The sequence below is a fragment of the Zophobas morio genome, unplaced genomic scaffold, assembly GCF_036711695.1.
Source record: "Zophobas morio isolate AGI-343-1 ecotype UQ-CSIRO unplaced genomic scaffold, CSIRO_AGI_Zmor_V1 ptg000008l, whole genome shotgun sequence".
Lineage (NCBI taxonomy): Eukaryota > Metazoa > Arthropoda > Insecta > Coleoptera > Tenebrionidae > Zophobas > Zophobas morio.
The window spans coordinates 8,329,869-8,345,043 of NW_026972113.1; the positions used below are offsets into that span (position 1 = coordinate 8,329,869).

The following is a 15,175-nucleotide window of genomic DNA, read 5'->3' on the forward strand; positions in this document are numbered from 1 at the left end:
TTAAAGAATTATTAGGAAGCAGAACGATTAAAACACCAAGGATTTCCGAGATCTTTTCAACGTCTTTCAAAACCCGAAGATTTTTTCACACTGTCTAAAAAAAGACACCTTTAGGACCTTTAAGAGTCTTCGATATCTTTCAAAAACAAACCACCAGCAAGTTTCAAGATTCTTTCAAACTCTTTCAAAAATTAACATCAAAAATTCTCGGATTTTCTCAAATTCTTTCAGAAATAAAACACTAGGGACCTTCAAGACTGTTTTGGTCTTCTAAAAAAATAAGTACTTGAGATTTTGAGATTCTTTCAAATTTTTAAAATAAGACGAATATTCTTTTACAAACTTTTAAAAAGAACATTGAGACTCTTTAAGAATTTTTCAAACTGAAAATATTAGAAATCTCCAAGATCTTTTCAACTCGTTTTAAACGCCAGAGATACTTTCCAAAAAGACACTCCAGATTTTCTCAAATTCTTTCAGAAATAAAACACCAGGAACTTTCAAAATTGTTTTCATATTAAAAAAAAAAGTACTGGAGAAGTTAAAATCCTTACGAGGAGACTCAAAATTCTTTCAAATTCTTTCAAAAACAAAACGCCAGTGGGTCCCAAGGCTTTGATATTCTTTACAAAAGATTCTAGAGATATCGAAGATTTTTTACAAATTTTTAAAAAGATATTAGAAATCTTTAAAATTCTTTCAAACAGGAAACACCAGGGATCTTCAAGATCTTTTCAATGTCTTTCGAAACCCGAAAATTCTTTCAAACTGTTTAAAAAAGACTCCGTTAGGACCTTTAAAAGTCTTTACTCTCTCTCAAAAGCGAAAATTCTTTACAAACTTTTAAAAAATACATTATTGGTCTTCAAGATCTTTTCAACTTCTTGAAAAACCCGAAGTTTCTTTCAGATTCTTTAAGAAAAGCGTCGCTGGAATCTTTAAGAGTCTTCAACCCCTTTCGAAAACAAAACTTCAGCAACTTTCAAGATTCTTTCAAACTCTTTCAAAAATTAACATTAAAGATTCTCGGATTGTCAAGATTCTTTCGAATAGAAAACTCCAGGGATCTCCAAGATCTTTTCACCGTCTTTCAAAACCCAAAGATTCTTTCACACTGTCTAAAAAAAGACACCTTTAGGACCTTTAAGAGTCTTTGATTTCTTTATAAAACAAAACACCAGCAACTTTCAAGATTCTTTCAAACTCTTTCAAAAATTAGCATAAAAAATTCTCGGATTTTCTCAAATTCTGTCAGAAATAAAACACTAGGGACCTTCAAGACTGTTTTCGTCTTCTAAAAAAATAAGTACTTGAGATCTTGAGATTCTTTCAAATTCTTAAAATAAGACGAAGATTCTTTTACAAACTTTTAAAACGAACATTGGGGTTCTTTAAGAATTTTTCAAACTGAAAATACTAGAAATCTCCAAGATTGTTTCAACTCGTTTCAAACTTCAGAGATACTTTTCAAAAGGACACTCCAGATTTTCTCAAATTCTTTCAGAAATAAAACACCAGGAACTTTCAAAATTGTTTTCATAGTTAAAAAAAAAGTACTCGAGAAGTAAAAATCCTTACGAGGAGAATCAAGATTCTTTCAAATTCTTTCAAAAACAAAACGCCAGTCTTGGGAACAAGACTTTGATATTCTTTACAAAAACAATCTAGGAACATCGACGATCTTTTACAAATTTTTAAAAAGACATTAGGGTTCTTTAAGAGTCTTTCAAACACAAAACCCTAAAGATTCTTTCAGATTCTTAAAAAAAAACACCGCTGTAACTTTTAAGAGTTTTCAACCTTTTAAAGAAAAGATCAGCAACTTTCAATTTTTTTAAAACCCTTAAAATATTACGAGGGTAAGTCAAGTCTTTCATATTCCTTAGAAATAAAAACTCTAAAAGTACCGAAGATTCTTTTACAGACTTCTAAAAAAGACGTCAGGAGTCTTTAAAATTCTTTCAAACAGAAAACACCAGGGATCTTCAAGATCTTTTCAATGTCTTTCGAAACCCGAAGATTCTTTCAAACTGTTTAAAAAAAGACTCCGTTAGGACCTTTAAAAGTCTTTAATCTCTCTCAAAAGTGAAAATTCTTACAAACTTTTAAAAAAGACATTATTGGTCTTCAAGATCTTTTCAACTTCTTGAAAAACCCGAAGTTTCTTTCAGATTCTTTAAGAAAAGCGTCGTTGGAATCTTTAAGAGTCTTCAACCTCTTTCGAAAACAAAACTCCAGCAACTTTGAAGATTCTTTCAAACTCTTTCAAAAATTAACATTAAAGATTCTCGGATTGTCAAGATTCTTTCGAATAGAAAACTCCAGGGATCTCCAAGATCTTTTCACCGTCTTTCGAAACCCGAAGATTCTTTCACACTGTCTAAAAAAAGACACCTTTAGGACCTTTAAGAGTCTTTGATATCTTTCAAAAACAAAACACCAGCAACTTTCAAGATTCTTTTAAACTCTTTCAAAAATTAGCATCAAGAATTCTCGAATTTTCTCAAATTCTTTCAGAAATAAAACACTAAGGACCTTCAAGACTGTATTCGTCTTCTAAAAAAATAAGTACTTGAGATCTTGAGATTCTTTCAAATTCTTAAAATAAGACGAAGATTCCTTTACAAACTTTTAAAAAGAACATTGGGGTTCTTTAAGAATTTTTCAAACTGAAAATACTAGAAATCTCCAGAGATACGTCAAAGATTGACAGATTTTCTCAAATTCTTTCAGAAATAATACACCAGGAACTTTCAAATTTTTTTTCATATTTTCAAAAAAAACTTTCAAGATTCTTTCAAACTCTTTCAAAAATTAGCATCAAAAATTCTCGGATTTTCTCAAATTCTTTCAGAAATAAAACACTAGGGACCCTCAAGACTGTTTTCGTCTTCTAAAAAAATAAGTACTTGAGATATTGAGATTCTTTCAAATTCTTAAAATAAGACGAAGGTTCTTTTAAAAAGAACATTGAGGCTCTTTAAGAATTTTTCAAACTGAAAATATTAGAAATCTCCAAGATCTTTTCAACTCGTTTTAAACGCCAGAGATACTTTCCAAAAAGACACTCCAGATTTTCTCAAATTCTTTCAGAAATAAAACACCAGAAACCTTCAAAATTTTTTCATATTTTCAAAAAAAAATACTGGAAACTTTAAGATTCTTTCAAAATCACAACATTACGGATCTTTAAGATTCTTAAGATTCTTTCAAACATAAAACACCAGCAGTCTTCAAGATCTTTTCAACCTTTTGAAAAACCCTAAAATTCTTCCAGATTCTTTAAAAAAAAGACGCCACTGGGACCCAAAAACTCTTGTTTCCAACCTCTTTCAAAAATTAACGTCAAATATTGACCGACTTTCCCAAATGCTTTCAGAAGTAAAACACTAAAGATCTTAAAATTTTTTCACATTCTTTAAAAAAAGACACAAAGAACCTTACAAATTAACGTCATAAATCCCTAGATTTTTTAAATTTTTTTCAAAAATAGAACGCCAGGGACCGTCAAGATTCTTTTAGTCTTTAAAAAATAGGTCTAAGATCGAACTTCCTTGTCTCTGAAGCATAGGAAATTAAACATCTCCTATTTCTTTCATAAATTTATATGAAATTCCAGAGAGGTAATTAAATAAATGAAATATCCTGTAAAATATTAAAAAAAAACACTTTAAATGAGGTAAATTTCCCGTAATTGTGATATGACGTCATCAAGTTTTTCGAAGGGATGAACAATAAATTCCGATGATTCCAGAGGGATCAATTTTGTCATTTCTAATTTTTTTCTTGCAAGAATCCTACATAACAAGGTAGTAATAAAAACTATTTTAGACACTTGTTATCGAAATTTTAACCCCTTAAAATCCAAACTTTCCTTATTAAAACCTGTCGCTGCTCTAAAACCTCATATCACGTCCGTCCTGGAAATTTCTCATCCGGTGACCTATTCCTGTCAGCCCTGCAATTTTTACCCCTTTAACCCGGAAAACCCATCACTTCCGCCTTTTACGTCTAATGACCCCCATCGTTCATATTCAAGCCACTTTGTGCATACTAATTACCCCAATATAAAATTGCAATTCCCATCACGTCGCCACTTTTTGTTACAAGTACACGAGAAAGCTGTTTGTTTTAATAAATTCGATTTTCGGAAAATAAAAGCTCTCAACGCAAATTTTCGAAGGCTAGCTCTTTAATGGACAGATGATAAACATGGCGCAAGCGTTTATACGTACAAAGCTACGTCAATGAATCATCTCTGTTATGCAAAGCGTGGATGTACTGAAGAAAAATTACCATTCCTGAGACCGTTATAAATAAAATTTTCATTATTCATGAGTTGGAAATCGGCGTTATTTGCATGGGAAGCCACGAAATTATTACGTTAAGTTCTGCTGGATTAAGAGGTTAGAGTTGAGGAGCGAAGAGAATCATGCAAAAATATTCGCGCAATGGCCATTTTCGAGCTATGTTTCAAAGGTTTTGTTTCGCGATATTTGTAGAGTTTCCAGTCGAAGTTTTTTCTCAAGAAAAAACGAAATTTTAAACACTCCGTCGCCAGCTGCTACCGGCTTTATTTCCATGTGGAAGTTTGTGACTCCAACTAAAAACTCGTCTTGCGTTGGGAGTTTAATTTATGACCATTGTTGAGAAACAGCTTGCATGGAACATAAAACCTAGCAGCAACACTTAAATCAAAGCGACGCTTTAATTATTCATGACACAGGGCAAAATTATTTATGATAATGGAAACTTATCGTCAGTTTTAATGAATTTCAGCTACAACGAGACTTGTAAATTCGGCTGTGTCGTGCTCTCTAATCCAATAATTGTGTTAGGGAAATATATTCTTGTTATAAGTTTGTACATCCGGCGGAGTTACAAAACGAACGACCAGGCTTGTTGTTTTTATTTGAATTAATATATTCTGCTCATGTTTGTTGTTAAAACACGAAAAGTTCATTTGTGTGGGATGATTTTTTGGTAGTTGCAGTGGAGTGAGTTGCTTTTGCATGTTTTATTAGATGTCGGGATAAAATTTACAAAAAGTGGTGATTCTCATCTAGTTGGAGGTAACACGTATGAATGAAAACTTTGGGAGTTAGAGTAGACCACGACCTACACCATGTGGTTGGTATGACAACTAAATTATGTGTAAAAATTGACACCAGAATTTTAAAATATTTAAATAGGAACCTACACAGCATCTTAACATAGTTAAAGTGAATCGATTACGAACAGATTAAGATTTTTTCAAACTCTTACAATGATATGAGGAGAACTCAAGATTCTTCGAAATTCTTTCATAAACAAAACGCCAGTGATCCTCAAGGCTTTCATATTCTGTACGAAGAAGATTCTAGGGCACCGAAGATTCTTTTACAAACTTTTAAAAAGCACATTAGGGATCTTTAAGAATGTTTGAAACAGAAATTACCAGCCATTTCCAAGATCTTTTGAATTCCTTTCAAAACTCGTAGATTCTTTCAGATTCTTTTCAAAAAGACACTGCTGGAAATTTTTTGAGAGTCTTCAACCTCTGTAAAAAACAAGACAAAAGCAACTTTCAAGATTCTTTCACATTCTTTCAAAAATTAATCTTGAAGATTCCCAGATTTTCTCAATTTTTTTTTATATTCTCAAAAATATACTTGAGAATTGACACCAGAATTAAAATTTTTCAAACTCTTAAAATAGTACGAGAGGAAATTAAGATTCTTTCAAATTCTTTCAAAAACAAAACGTCAGTGGTACCCAAGACTTTCACATTTTTTATGAAAAAGAGTCTATGGACACCGAAAATTCTTTTACAAACTTTGGAAAAATACATTTTCAAACAGAAAACCCTAGCAAGCTCCAAGATCTTTCCAACTTCTTTTAAAATCCGAAGATTCTATTACAATTTTTTCAAAAAGACAGCTTTAAGAGTCTTTAAGCTCTTTCAAAACCAAAACACCAGCAACTTTCAAGATTCTTTCATATACTTTCAAAAATTAATCTTGAACATTCCCAGATTTTCTCAAATTTTTTTCATATTCTCAAAAATATACTAGAGAATTGTCACCAGAATTAAAATTTTTCAAACTCTTAAAATAGTACGAGAGGAAGTTAAGATTCTTTCAAATTCTTTCAAAAACAAGACGTCATTGGTCCCCAAGATTTTCACATTCTTTACAAAAAAGATTCTAAGGCCACCGAAGATTCTTTTACAAAGTTTTAAAAGTTATATTGGGAGTCTTTAAGATGAGAAACAAACATCTCCAAGAACATTTTAACTTTAAAAACCTGAAGATTCTTTCAGATTCTTTTCAAGAAAACACTGATCTCGAAGATTCTTTTACAGATTTTTAAAGGAAACATCAGGGGTCTTTAAAATTCTTTCAAGCGAAAACACCAACAATCTCCAAGACATTTTCAACCTTTTTCAAAACTCAAAGATTCTTTCAAATTATTTCAAAAACCAAACGCCGCTGATAGCCAATATTTTCATATTCTTTACGAAAAAAATTCTATGGGCACCGAAGATTTTTTTACAAATTTTAAAAATAACACATTAGTGGTCTTAAAGATTCTTTCAAATAGAAAGCACCATCAATTTCCAAAATCTTTTCAACTTCTTTCGAAACCCGAAGATTCTTTCCCTTTTTTTTAACAGCTTTAAGAGCCTCTTTTAAAAACAAAACACCAGCAAAATTAAAATTCTTTCAAAAATTAACCTCGAGGATATCCAGATTAACTTAAATTCTTTCAAAAAATAAAACACCAAGGATGTTCAAAATTTTTTCCTTATTCTCAAAAGCACAATACTAGAAACCTTAAAATTCTTTCAAACTCTTAAAATAATAAAAGGGGAAGTCAATATTGGAAATTTTAAGAGTCTTCAACCTCTTTCAAAAATAAAACACTTTCAAGATTCTTCCAAATTTTTTTTTAAATTAAAATCGAATATACCCAGATTTTTTCCAGTTCTTTCAGAAATAAAACATCAGGGACCTTCAAGATTTTTTTCAAATTCTCAAAAAAACTAGAGTTCTTAAAATTCTTTCATGCTCTTAAAATAATACGTGAGGAAGTCGAGATTCGTTCAAATTCTTTCTAAAACAAGACGCCATTGGTCCCCAAGATTTTCACATTCTTTACAAAAAAAGATTCTAAGGCCACCGAAGATTATTTTACAAAGTTTTAAAAGTTATATTGGGAGTCTTTAAGATGAGAAACAAAAATCTCCAAGAACATTTTAACTTTAAAAACCTGAAGATTCTTTCAGATTCTTTTCAAAAAGACACTGATCTTGAAGATTCTTCTACAGATTTTTAAAGGAAACATCAGGGGTCTTTAAAATTCCTTCAAACGAAAACACCAACAATCTCCAAGATATTTTCAACCTTTTTCAAAACTCAAAGATTCATTCAAATTATTTCAAAAACCAAACGCCGCTGACAGCCAAGCTCTTCATATTCTTTACGAAAATAATTCTATGGGCACCGAAAATTTTTTTACAAATTTTAAAAAGAACACATTAGTGGTCTTTAAGATTCTTTCAAATAGAAAGCATCATCAATTTTCAAAATCTTTTCAACTTCTTTCGAAACCCGAAGATTCTTTCCCTTTTTTTTTGAAACAGCTTTAAGAGCCTCTTTTAAAAACAAAACACCAGCAACATTAAAATTCTTTCAAAAATTAACCTCGAGGATATCCAGATTAACTTAAATTCTTTCAGAAAATAAAACACCAAGGATCTTCAAATTTTTTTCCTTATTCTCAAAAGCACAAAACTAGAAACCTTAAAATTCTTTCAAGCTCTTAAAATAATAAAAGGGGAAATCAATATTGGAAATTTTAAGAGTCTTCAACCTCTTTCAAAAACAAAACACTTTCAAAATTCTTTCAAATTCTTTTAAAAATTAAAATCGAATATATCCAGATTTTTTCCAGTTCTTCCAGACATAAAACACCAGGGACCTTCAAGACTTTTTTCAAATTCTCAAAAAACTTGAGTTCTTAAAATTCTTTCAAACTCTTAAAATAATACGTGGGGAAGTCAAGATTCGTTCAAATTCTTTCAAAAACAAGATGCCATTGGTCCCCAAGATTTTCACATTCTTTACAAAAAAGATTCTAAGGCCACCGAAAATTCTTTTACAAAGTTTTAAAAGTTATATTGGGAGCCTTTAAGATGAGAAACAAAAATCTCCAAGAACATTTTAACTTTAAAAACCTGAAGATTCTTTCAGATTCTTTTCAAAAAGACACTGATCTTGAAGATTCTTCTACAGATTTTTAAAGGAAACATCAGGGGTCTTTAAAATTCCTTCAAACGAAAACACCAACAATCTCCAAGATATTTTCAACCTTTTTCAAAACTCAAAGATTCATTCAAATTATTTCAAAAACCAAACGCCGCTGACAGCCAAGCTCTTCATATTCTTTACGAAAATAATTCTATGGGCACCGAAAATTTTTTTACAAATTTTAAAAAGAACACATTAGTGGTCTTTAAGATTCTTTCAAATAGAAAGCATCATCAATTTTCAAAATCTTTTCAACTTCTTTCGAAACCCGAAGATTCTTTCCCTTTTTTTTTGAAACAGCTTTAAGAGCCTCTTTTAAAAAGAAAACACCAGCAACATTAAAATTCTTTAAAAAATTAACCTCGAGGATATCCAGATTAACTTAAATTCTTTCAGAAATAAAACACCAAGGATCTTCAAAATTTTTTCCTTATTCTCAAAAGCACAAAACTAGAAACCTTAAAATTTTTTCAAACTCTTAAAATAATAAAAGGGGAAGTCAATATTGGAAATTTTAAGAGTCTTCAACCTCTTTCAAAAACAAAACACTTTCAAGATTTTTTCAAATTCTTTTAAAAATTAAAATCGAATATACCCAGATTTTTTCCAATTCTTCCAGAAATAAAACATCAGGCACCTTCAAGTTTTTTTCAAATTCTCAAAAAAACTAGAGTTCTTAAAATTCATTCAAACTCTTAAAATAATACGTGGGGAAGTCAAGATTCGTTCAAATTCTTTCAAAAACAAGACGCCATTGGTCCCCAAGATTTTCACATTCTTTACAAAAAAGATTCTAAGGCCACCGAAGATTCTTTTACAAAGTTTTAAAAGTTATATTGGGAGTCTTTAAGATGAGAAACAAAAATCTCCAAGAACATTTTAACTTTCAAAACCTGAAGATCCTTTCAGATTCTTTTCAAAAAGACACTGATCTTGAAGATTCTTTTACAGATTTTTAAAGGAAACATCAGGGGTCTTTAAAATTCTTTCAAACGAAAACACCAACAATCTCCAGGATATTTTCAACCTTTTTCAAAACTCAAAGATTCTTTCAAATTATTTCAAAAACCAAACGCCGCTGATCGCCAAGATCTTCATATTCTTTACGAAAAAAATTCTATGGGCACCGAAGATTTTTTTACAAATTTTAAAAAGAACACATTAGTGGTCTTTAAGATTCTTTCAAACAGAAAACACCATCAATTTCCAAAATCTTTTAAACTTCTTTCGAAACCCGAAGATTCTTTCACTTTTTTTTTTAAACAGCTTTAGGAGCCTGTTTTAAAAACAAAACACCCGCAACATTAAAATCCTTTCAAAAATTAAGCTCGAGAATATTCAGATTAACTTCAATTCTTTCAGAAATAAAACACCAAGGACCTTCAAAATTTTTCCTTATTCTCAAAAGCACAAAACTAGAAACCTTAAAATTCTTTCAACCTCTTAAAATAATAAAAAGGGAAATCAATATTGGAAATTTTAAGAGTCTTCAACCTCTTTCAAAAACTAAACACTTTTAAGATTCTTTCAAATTCTTTTAAAAATTAAAATCGAATATATCCAGATTTTTTCCAGTTCTTCCAGACATAAAACACCAGGGACCTTCAAGACTTTTTTCAAATTCTCAAAAAACTTGAGTTCTTAAAATTCTTTCAAACTCTTAAAATAATACGTGGGGAAGTCAAGATTCGTTCAAATTCTTTCAAAAACAAGATGCCATTGGTCCCCAAGATTTTCACATTCTTTACAAAAAAGATTCTAAGGCCACCGAAAATTCTTTTACAAAGTTTTAAAAGTTATATTGGGAGCCTTTAAGATGAGAAACAAAAATCTCCAAGAACATTTTAACTTTAAAAACCTGAAGATCCTTTCAGATTCTTTTCAAAAAGACACTGATCTTGAAGATTCTTCTACAGATTTTTAAAGGAAACATCAGGGGTCTTTCAAATTCTTTCAAACGAAAACACCAATAATCTCCAAGATATTTTCAATCTTTTTCAAAACTCAAAGATTCTTTCCAATTATTTCAAAAACCAAACGCCGCTGATCGCCAAGATCTTCATATTCTTTACGAAAAAATTCTAAGGGCACCGAAGATTTTTTTACAAATTTTAAAAAGAACACATTAGTGGTCTTTAAGATTCTTTCAAACAGAAAACACCATCAATTTCCAAAATCTTCTTAAAATTCTTTCAAACTCTTAAAATAATACGTGGAGAAGTCAAGATTCGTTCAAATTCTTTCAAAAATAAAACAGAGTAGTCCTCAAGACTTTCATATTCTTTATCAGATTTTTTTAGATTCTTTCAAAAAATAACTCCAGAAATTCCCAGATTTTCTCAGATTCTTTTCAGATTTCTTTCATATTCTTAAAAAAAATATACTAGAGCTCTTAAGATTCCTTCAAACTCTTAAAATAATACGAGAGGAACTCAAGATTCTTTCAAATTCTCTCAAACTCTTAAAAATTAAAAAGATTTTGTCAAATTCTATTAAACATAAAACACTATGATTTTTATTTTCTAAAAAAAAATTATAGGACCTTAAGATACATTCAAATTTTTTCAAAAATAAAACGCCAATGATGTCCAAGACTCCACATTGTTGCAAAAAAAAAATAGGGGCACCGAAGATCCTTTTACAAACGTTAAAAAAAAAACCACTAGAAGTCGTTAAGATTCTTTCAAACTATTTAAAAAAAAAAAACAAGAAGGGACCTTCAAGATATTTTTCAAATTCTCAGAAAGAACTAGAGATCTTAAAATTCTTTCAAACTCTTAAAATAATACCAGGGAAGTCAATATTCTTTCAGATTATTTCAAAAACAAATGGTCCCCAAGACTTTCATATTCTTTACGAAAAAATTCAATGGGCACCGGAAATTCTTTTATAGAAGATCTTTCAGGTTCTTTTCAAAAAAACACTGTTGGCAGCAGTTTTTTTCGTATTCTCAAAGAAAACTAGGACCTCAAAGATTTTTAACAAAACTGCATACTAATGAAATTGGTCTCTGGTTTTTGGTAACATTTGAATTATCTTTTTTAAATATCGAACAAACATATGCTTATTTTTTCTAGCTCGAAAAGACTAAAAACTGGTGATAAAATCACCTAATAAATGTCCATAACCTTATCGTCTTACCCAATGAAAGTCCGTCTAAGCCTACTTCTCTATAAAACAAACATTTCGGTTTGACGCAGCGTTTAAATCAATGATGCCAACCACATACATATATCATGGTCTGCTGCACCCCAAGAATTTTTCAATCGCGCTGACGGCGCATTCAGACCCGTACAAACCCCGCTAAAATAAACACAGTCGGCGAAAAAACGAAAATCAATTAAATATTAATAAAACCCAATCAAAAGAGCTCGCTAAACTCTGTTTGCAAATTTGAGTAACGAGATCAATTAATTAAAATTAAAGCACGGAAACATAGGAACAATAAAATGTAAATTCAGTTTTATTTCATGATTGTGCTTTTGGGGGAATAAACACAATAATGTAGTAGAATTCGGTTCGTTGATTATTGGGTTACCTCATATTTATTCCAACCACTGCAAAATAAAGTCGATATTATTTCCACTCACCTGAAACCCGGATACTTAAAACCTCCACCACAATAAACGCATTTATTTGTGTGGGGGTGCTCAAGCCGAGTCCGTGAGGAAAAACTCACTCTACCAAATCACCTTATCACTATTACCTACCATACACAAAAGCCTCCAAACCGCACTTAAATTAAAAGCTCCCACGGTTTAAAAGTTTTCTCGTTAAAAATAAATTAAATTAACGATTTCGTGCGTGCACAAAGTACGAAAAAGTGTCGGAAATATGTTCAAGTTTTAATTTAATTACAGTGTGACGTCTGCTAAGTGGTGAATGCTGCATGGGACGTTTTAATGGTGCGGTTAATCTGCATTAGAACCGACGCATAAAGTCCTTATTGTATTAACCGTGAAATCATAGCGGTCGTTTAGACTGTCGGAAACGAGTTTCGGGGCTGACATGAGGCAAATTGAATCTTGAAAGATGGAGTTGAGAGCTTAATCAGAGATCAATCGGCACTTTTTGATGGAACAGTTAAGACGAATTGGCTCGAAGAGCTTGAAAATTTCGCTTGAAAAATCCGTCTGCGGAAAAATAATAAGCTGGAAGAGGGAAGCTTTAATTCGGATGAGGTGCAACTGGTAGTGGGAGGCTTTTGTGATTCACCGGGAATTCTAAGAAAGGGTGGCAGGGACGTTTCATGATTCGTACAGCAGGAAAAAATAGGTCTCTCGTTTGCGAGTTTATTAAAGCACTGTAATCTTACAGACTAGTTAAATAAAAAAAATCGCTATACATTTCCTCAATAGACGGATTTTTAAAACTTGTTTCCTTTTAAAAACTTTTATAAATTTATAAAAAAAACTTCACCCACCTTGCCGGGAAATTCAAACTCCAAAAAAAAATCAAGACTACACTAGCGCGCGTCCAGCCAAACTTTTTTGTGTCCAAAAAACATCCAAAAAGTGGCCTCATCGTGCTCATAACACATAAAAATTGCAATTCTAACAGCAAACTCACCGCTGTTGTTGTTATTGAGATTGTTGAGTAACGCGGCCGCGCTCGTAAGCCTCGTCCTTCGCAGGATCCAAAACATGTCCTCGGCAGTGGCAAGGACTAACTGACGGTCGAACGCGCGCGCTTCCTCTTTTAGCAGGAGTTTTGACGCACAGATCCCATCACGCACAGGTGGCTTCGGTTATTCAGGGTCCAGAGTGGATTAATGGCCGATGCAAGGGGTGGAATGCCGAATATTGGGATCATTGGGGCTGTTTTCGAACGAAAAAAACCCACGCGGAATTATTCATATTCGACTCGTTTGACTTCTTTGTGTCAAAAGACAGTGAGAAGATCCTACAAAGTAATTAGCGTCTACACGTTTCCAATTATTGGAAACATTCAAACGAAAAAAATGTTTCCAATTAGGTAATGTAAAGGAAGCTTAACGAGAATGTTGTTTTCGTGACTAATGCTGCGTCTAGTAAAGTTTACTTGGTTAATTTTGTTACGAAAACTCCGTAAAGGAAATAAGCTGGTTGTTGTTGTAATAAGAAAGTTAAAGTTGGTGCGGTTAAAACAAAACAATAAGAAGAAATCCCGGCCTCATTTTCTAGAAGAACATGACCTTTTAAAGTTGTGTTCGCCAATCTTATTATTCTAAAACATGCACACGAAATAATGAGCACAAAAACGGATTTCAACTTTCAGACTTTCCAAAGCTCGTTCAATGTTTTTGGCTTTTAAATTGTAAAAATCGCATAAAATAGTGCAAACGACCTTTTGAAAGTTTGATGACTGTGTGGTTCCAAATTACGACCTCTGGCCGGAATGGAATCCACGTGGAATGTGTAATTAGGGAAACGTCGTAAACGCAATTTAGGATCTTGAAAGTTTTTAACAAAATATACACCCTCTGGAATTGAATTTGAAACTACTTCTTACAAAATTAACATTTGTTGCATAATTTGTAGTTTCTCATAATTTGGTGTATAACTGGTTGCATACTCGAAAACTAAATTTAAAAAAATCTTTATTTTTAAGCAAAAAACCACTAACTTAATAAAACTTGCAGCAGCGAGCGAAATAGGAAGTTCAGTCCCAACAGATTTAATAGATTTAATATCCTTGATGCAATCATGCGGTCGGTAGATGCGACCTAATTTTTTTTCTCTTTTATTGAATATTAAATAAATTGCTCCAGATATGTCGAGTTCAACCACCGTCGGCACGACTTGAATCGCATTTAATTTAAATGCGAATGATTGGGGCTGAAGTCGACTACAAATTAGATAATCGTGCATGATTGATGTAATTTGCTGATTTTCCTCTTAGTGCCTTATGCAGAAATAGCACCTAGCATTAGTTTTATTGGCTTAATTAAGCGATTTTACGGCTGGATTATGTTTACAACATAGAGCGAAATTAGATTTATACTGGAAAAGCGTTTTCCAGTGTAGACGTGGCCAACCAATCAGATTCGTGTAGCGACAAAAATTTTATTAAATTATTTATTACAATTTACAAATTATAAAGCTTTTGTTAAATACACTGGCGACTGCTTTATGAAAGTGTCGAGCTTCGTTTTGAACAATTCTGACTGTATGGGTTCCGACAGCTTGGCTAGGGGGTTTTTCACCACATATTCCACGAAAACTTGACTATAGATTTGTTGTAGTAACTCCCGCACTCCCTGGGCGTTGTTGTCCGTGTTTAAAACGAACTTCAAACCTGAGGGAGTCTCCAGAAAGTGGAGAGTGTATTTTGACGTTTTGTAGTAGAGGAAGCCCTCTTTAGTGTCCGTTGGGGAGATTTTGCTCACGAAGGACTTGATTGAAAACAACATCCCATACATCAGTTTGCCTTCCTGGAAAAGCGTACAAAGTAACCATTTTCAAAGTTTGCGTTCTTACCTCTTCTCTGGTCATGCCTGACTGCTTTAACCGGTTCCATTCGTTATAATAAAGCAAAATTCCACTTTTATCAAAAATGTAAATATTATAAACTGTCATGTTGACAGTGACAGACCGTGGACATAACCTCTTTGTACGCACTTTGAAGATTAAACCTGAAACTTGTGGTCAAACCAAAAATTTCCAAAGGGGCCACGTTTCAAACGATTGAGAGTTTTTGGAAATTAACGTAATCAAAAAATTTAAGAATTTGGTTACAGTTTCCTACATATCGACTCGACTGTTCATAGTGACTGCAATTGCTGAACATTTCTGCTGCAATGTTATTACTACTTTCGTTACAATAAATTACAATTTCATGGTTTCCAACAATTAATTGTTGTATTATTGTTGTTGAAAATTAGCGATCGCGTCCTCCGTTTAGTC

General features: G+C 32.1%; 2 protein-coding genes across 2 annotated transcripts in view; both read right to left on the bottom strand.

Annotated features, from left to right (window-relative positions):
• LOC135125208 (uncharacterized) overlaps positions 1 to 12,959 on the bottom strand; it is an 83,516-nt gene extending 70,557 nt beyond the window's left edge. The window contains exon 1 of the mRNA XM_064050613.1: positions 12,861 to 12,959. Coding sequence (XP_063906683.1) covers positions 12,861 to 12,936 — 76 coding nt within the window. The 5' untranslated portion in view covers positions 12,937 to 12,959. The remainder of the gene's footprint in view (positions 1 to 12,860) is intronic.
• A 1,362-nt stretch (positions 12,960 to 14,321) lies between these two features.
• Positions 14,322 to 15,053, bottom strand: Bet5 (Blocked early in transport 5). The gene is made up of 2 exons (XM_064050615.1): positions 14,750 to 15,053; positions 14,322 to 14,703 (listed from the first exon to the last, which is right to left on the bottom strand). Exons 1-2 carry the CDS (start codon positions 14,846 to 14,848, stop codon positions 14,365 to 14,367), a joined length of 438 nt encoding a protein of 145 aa, XP_063906685.1. The 5' UTR covers positions 14,849 to 15,053; the 3' UTR covers positions 14,322 to 14,364.
• Between the last annotated feature and the right edge of the window lie 122 nt (positions 15,054 to 15,175).